Source organism: Pinus tabuliformis, chromosome 8, assembly GCF_031772625.1.
Source record: "Pinus tabuliformis cultivar Carrire ecotype Pingquan chromosome 8, CPIR1, whole genome shotgun sequence".
Taxonomy (NCBI): domain Eukaryota; kingdom Viridiplantae; phylum Streptophyta; class Pinopsida; order Pinales; family Pinaceae; genus Pinus; species Pinus tabuliformis.
In genome coordinates this window covers 2,018,143,826-2,018,149,783 of record NC_142294.1, presented here as the reverse complement: position 1 = coordinate 2,018,149,783, position 5,958 = coordinate 2,018,143,826, and the positions used below count along the sequence as shown (strand labels likewise).

The 5,958-nt window shown below is 38.8% G+C and overlaps 1 protein-coding gene across 1 annotated transcript; it reads left to right on the top strand.

Annotated features, from left to right (window-relative positions):
* Window positions 1–1,353: 1,353 nt before the first annotated feature.
* On the top strand, window positions 1,354–4,612 carry LOC149244511 (indole-3-acetic acid-amido synthetase GH3.6-like). The gene is made up of 4 exons (XM_089368019.1): window positions 1,354–1,866; window positions 2,600–2,701; window positions 2,921–3,750; window positions 3,842–4,612. Exons 1-4 carry the CDS (start codon window positions 1,550–1,552, stop codon window positions 4,420–4,422), a joined length of 1,830 nt encoding a protein of 609 aa, XP_089224145.1. The 5' UTR covers window positions 1,354–1,549; the 3' UTR covers window positions 4,423–4,612.
* The last annotated feature ends 1,346 nt before the right edge of the window (window positions 4,613–5,958 follow it).

Sequence of the window (5,958 nt, the reverse complement as noted above, 5' to 3'; positions counted from 1 at the left end):
CAATTAATTAATAAATGCACAATATTTTTTAATTAAAAATAATCAAATAAATCAATTAAACTATTCAACAGAGAATTAAGTATAAATCAATTAAACTAATTTCCATACCATTAATTCTAAATCAATTAAAATAATCAAACAACTAATTCTATATATTTAATGAATCATACTTTCTAATAGATAATAATAGAATTAAAAAATTTCCAAAATCCATAGAGCACTGTTCCAATTTAAACTAAAGAAATAAAAATAAAATTATTTAATGATTTGACAACTCTTTGCATTTATTATATTAAATTAAACCAGTGGTCTATATTTAAAACTAAATAACATTTTAAAAAGCAATACAATAAAATAATTCAATGGACAACTCTTTGCATTTAGTATACTAGTTTAAACCAATCACTAAAGGTAAGATTTCGATCGATCCAAAATCTAAATTTTCATCCATTAAAAACCTGATTCACGATACACAAGTACTGAATTTTTTGAATAGTTGTTCTATGAACAATTAAAAACCTGATTCACGATACACAAGTACTGAATTTTTTGAATAGTTGTTCCATGAACCATTAAGGAAAAAAAGAAAAGGCAATCTAGCAAGTGGATGTACAGATCTCAATGGCACAATAAAAAAATGTATTTAAAATATTGAGTGATCTCCATTTTCATTTTAATAGTGAAATGCGAGATTGTTCATGTCCATTTGGGATGCATGTGATCGCATAATCTGTCGTGTCTGGGATATTCAATGGACGGCAACGAACTAGTCAAGGTCGTCAAGGACGACGCAGTGAACTAGTCAAGAATTCACTCATTTCAAACACTCGTTTCTCTCTTCGTTCCAATGCAGGTGGAAAAATACAGCTGGAAAACGTGAATGGTTACTCTTAATTTGTTCACTCTCAGTCCTCTCTTCCTTCCGCACAATTTCTATGGTGGAAAAACGTGAAAGTCTTACTGTCATTTTGATTCACGTTTCCACTTTACCGCCCCGACACGGGGACGTCGGAATCCGACAGCTGGGGCCCTGTGTTGTACTGCAACTGCTACCGTCTCCGTGGTTTTCGTATTCATTACGTGCAATTCAAGCAATTGAATTGGAATCAGCTGTAACCAGCCGCCTGCCGGGCGGAAATGAGGGTGAAACACTACTGCGTGCGACAAGGGCTAAAGCCTACTCATACCTTCTGCTGCTTCTTGTAAATTACCAACTTCTTTCGCTATTCAACAGTTGACTGAGATAAGGATGAAATTTACTCCCATGTTTTTGACTAGTCGCTCATTTCCATGAGCTGCTTTATCTATAAATTCCACTCTTTGTATGTGGGAGAGATCACAACAGAAATCTATAGCGAATAGATATCCGGAAGTTACTAACGCTGCTGTGTTGAGTATGTTTAGCGTATGATTTTCCTGTAGAAATCTGCTTCCTCTTTTGCAGACAAAGATTCAAGAGACGATACGGTCTCTACTCTTATTCTTCTGGGCTCTCCCCAAAAGATCACCAGCCGCCCTAGTTATCGGTGATACTATTCGGGATTTTGCTATGACGACTACACTGCCGGAAGTTGAGATGAATTCTTCTCTGGAAGATCGAAACAAGAGAGCTCTGGAATTCATCGAGATCGTCACCACATATGCAGACGAAGTGCAGACTCAGGTGCTCTCCTCAATCTTGTCGAGAAATGCAGACACCGAATACTTGAGGAGATACGGTCTGAATGGACGAAGTGATAGAGTCACTTTCAAGAAGTGTGTGCCAGTAATCACTTACGATGATGTGAAGCCTGACATACGTCGTATTGCTAGCGGAGACACTTCCCCCATTCTTTCTGCTCATCCAATTTCCGAATTCCTCACAAGGTATTAGCCATCTTCACTCTACTCTGTATTGATCGGCCAGAAAACAATTACTGTTCCGAATAGAAAACACATTAAATCCTTCTTTTTAATTTGTAATATAACGTTAGGAGAGGCAGGTTGTTGCCTGTTTATCGATTTATTATCCTGACAAATTATTTCATGTTTTTACCTATAGTGCAGATTTTGAAACTTGCAATAGCAAAGTCAATAATTTGTCTTTGCGGCTAACACTTTGGTGAATTGTAAAATCCCTAAACTTAAATCGATTATGGATTCGATTATGGATTCCAGAATATTCCATATGGGCGTGGTCAATTATTTGACCTTGCCCATTTAGGTAGGATCCCGGAGGGAATCCTCAATCAACATAAGGACGCATTGTAAAATATTTTGGAGACTGGTTTTGTATAGATTTTAGAATGTTTCGGATATATAATAGGAGTTGTTTTCTTTATCGCATATTTTAAAATATTTGGTAAATCAAATTTGCAATTACGTATTTGACAGAAGATTTCAGAATACTGAAGCTGCTCACCTATTACATCTATAAAATAATCTAAGATATGGACATATGCTCAAGTTTAAATAGATAAAATTAAAGTCAATTTCCAATTTTCAAATTTGAATATCCAGAATATGCTAAAATCTATATAAAAGTCACCCATGTCTTTTATTAGTATCAATGGGTTGCGGAAACTTGGATCCTGACAAATTTGTGTGAAATTTTGCACAGCTCGGGAACCTCTGCTGGTGAACGGAAGCTGATGCCCACCATCCAGGAAGAATTGGAGAGAAAAGCTCTTCTCTATAGTCTTCTCATGCCCGTCATGAATCAGTGAGTCTCTCTTTCTTAAATATGCCCAATCTTCATATTCAAATTTGTTGGAGGTTTTTTTTATGGTTGAATTTAAATTGGGACATTTTAGGAATATTTTAAAATTCAATGAACTATAACCAAGTCAATTTAATGAAATATTCTTACCATCTTTTACATATTTATAATATTCCTCCGGTTGAGTGTTAGACTGAATATCTTTAATTGTTGGACATGCAGATACATGGAAGGACTTGACAAGGGAAAGGGAATGTATTTCTTCTTCATAAAATCGGAGGCAAAGACTCCAGGAGGGTTGCTTGCACGTCCCGTGCTGACGAGCTATTACAAGAGTAACCACTTCAAGGAGAGGCCTTACGATCCCTACAATGTTTACACCAGTCCTAACCCGGCTGTCCTCTGTCACGATTCCTACCAGAGCATGTACTCTCAACTGCTATGTGGCCTCCTTCAAAATAACGAGGTCCTAAGGATGGGAGCCGTCTTTGCTTCTGGATTCATCAGAGCTATACGCTTCCTCGAAGAGCACTGGAAACAATTTTGCCTCGACATAAAAACCGGCATTCTCAACACAGAGGTGACCGATCCATCAGTGAGGGAGGCCGTCGGGGAGCTTCTGCACCCGAACCCAAAGTTAGCTGATTTTATTGAAAGGCAATGTTCAACAGAATCTTGGCAAGGAATTATAACTCGGCTGTGGCCGAACACCAGGTATATCGATGTGATTGTGACTGGTGCAATGGCTCAATATATTCCTACTTTGGATTACTACAGCGGCGGGCTACCCCTGGTATGCACCATGTACGCTTCTTCCGAATGCTACTTTGGACTTAATCTGAAACCTCTCTGCAAGCCTTCGGAAGTGTCATACACTTTACTCCCAAACATGGCCTATTTCGAGTTCCTTCCCGTTCACCGGAAACGAGAAGCAGGTGGTGACACGCTCGATTCGCCAAAGACCCTCGACGAGAAAGAGCGAGAGGAGCTGGTTGAACTTGTAGACGTGAAGCTTGGGCAAGAATACGAGCTTGTGGTCACCACATATGCCGGTACAGCTATATGTACAAGATTTTCAATTAGACATTTCTTTATGTGTTCTATTGGTGTGAATGTTGCATTAAAAGTACTCGTTTTATGCAGGTTTGAATCGTTACAGAGTGGGGGATGTGCTACGTGTGACTAGCTTCCACAACGCTGCGCCTCAATTCCATTTTGTATGCAGACAGAATGTTGTGCTGAGTATAGACTCAGACAAAACGGATGAAGTAGAGCTTCACAGTGCGGTACAGAACTCTGTTAAGCATCTGGAGCCGTTTGACGCACAGTTGATCGAGTATACAAGCTATGCCGACACAGCTACAATACCTGGTCACTATGTGCTCTACTGGGAACTTCGCTTCAACAACAAAGCAGTTACAGTTCCTCCTTCGGTTTTTGAAGATTGCTGTCTGACTGTAGAAGAATCCCTGAATTCTGTGTATCGGCAAGGAAGAGCGTCGGATAAGTCTATCGGCCCCTTGGAAATTAGGGTAGTCGAGAAGGGAACGTTCGACGAATTGATGGATTACGCTATCAGTAGAGGGGCATCCATAAATCAATACAAAGCTCCCAGATGCGTTAAATTCACCCCCATTGTTGAGCTTCTCAACTCCAGGGTCATGCATTCCTACTTCAGTACGCAGCCGCCGCAATGGACTCCCGGATGCAGAGATTGGGCGTAACTCGGATGGAGAGATTTGCAATATCCGCCGCATTGGACTGTCGGATGCAGAGATTGGGCGAAACTCGGATTGAGAGATTGGCAATATCATGAGTTTATGTGATTAAACTAATATGTAATTACATAGGTGGAATATGGAGTGATGTTGGAATGGAATATGGAGTTTTCTTATTATTATTATATTGGCTTAAAATAAATGGTTAAAATGTATATTGTTATTATATTGGGTTAAAATAAGTGGTTGAAATTTCATTCGGGTTTGAAATTTGGTTAACCTTGGTTTATGCGTTGTTGGGTTAAAAATTAAGCCTCCAGGGAAAATTGGTTGTGGAAGATAGATCCCTAAATTTCTATGAAGGAACTTTGGGACACATGTTGTAAGCTAAATGCACTAGGCTGGGCACTACCAATCTCCTCACACCATTAATTGCTCGTGGAAGATAGATTCCAAAATTTTTATGAAGGAACTTTGGGACACATGTTGTACACTAAATGCACTAGACTGGGCACTACCATTCTCCTCACACCGTTACAAACAACCTGTGATTGGGCATAGAAAAGCACTGAACCAATTAGGGGAACAAAGGCCCTTTCAATTTATAGTAATGTAAATAACAATCTATTCACCATTGAACACTACAGTTCTTTGTAAGTTTGTACTCATTAAATTTCTCATAATCTTCCAATTCCAAGATATTTCTGTGTCCTGCAAAGTGTGGACAGATTCAGTGTAACTCTAGTTCCACCCATTAAAAGTCTTTGAGTCTTCTTTGCTACATATTCCATGATATTACTAGGATCCTTCCAATTCCTATACAAAGCAAGAAACCCATTGTGCATTTAAAAGGAAATTGCAGGTCTTAGATCTGACACTAGTGCAAAGAAAATACCACAGCAATAGTAGACCATGGAATCTGAATTACAAAATCCACAGTAAGCATGAGCTTTGCAATCATTTTCCTTTTGCATGATCTAGTTGTTTTCATCACATTTGAAATACACTAAAATCTTGAACATAAGCAAATTGAAATGAAAGCGTAGAAGCATGGGTATATCTGAGATCAGAGAGAGGGGTGAGGCCTTCTTTACACAAATCTAATGTAGATGAAAACTTATGAACGTTGGTTACAAAGTACAGAAATTACCATATTGCTTGTCTCACACAACATGAGCTCTAGCAAACAAATGGACAACTCAATCAACATGCGCATGGACAACGTTCTATTGCAACTTCCCACAAGTGGCCCAACACTGTTCTCCAATGCCACAATAAGCATCAATGGAAAATTGTCTCTTCCACCTTGACAATCAAGAGAGCCTTCATGCTACTTGCTTTCTCTATATCTGTGCTTGATGTTTGACTTTGAATTGATGTGGAGCTACAAACCTTTCACTGTTCTCCTCAGACCATATGGTCTAACATTTGGGCTAAAACGGATTCAGTTACATCATTTGGGCTAAAACAGATTCCGTGACTCTCTTGAGGCACGGATGAAGCATATTTATGGGAGAAGCCCCAAAAAAAAAAATTATACAC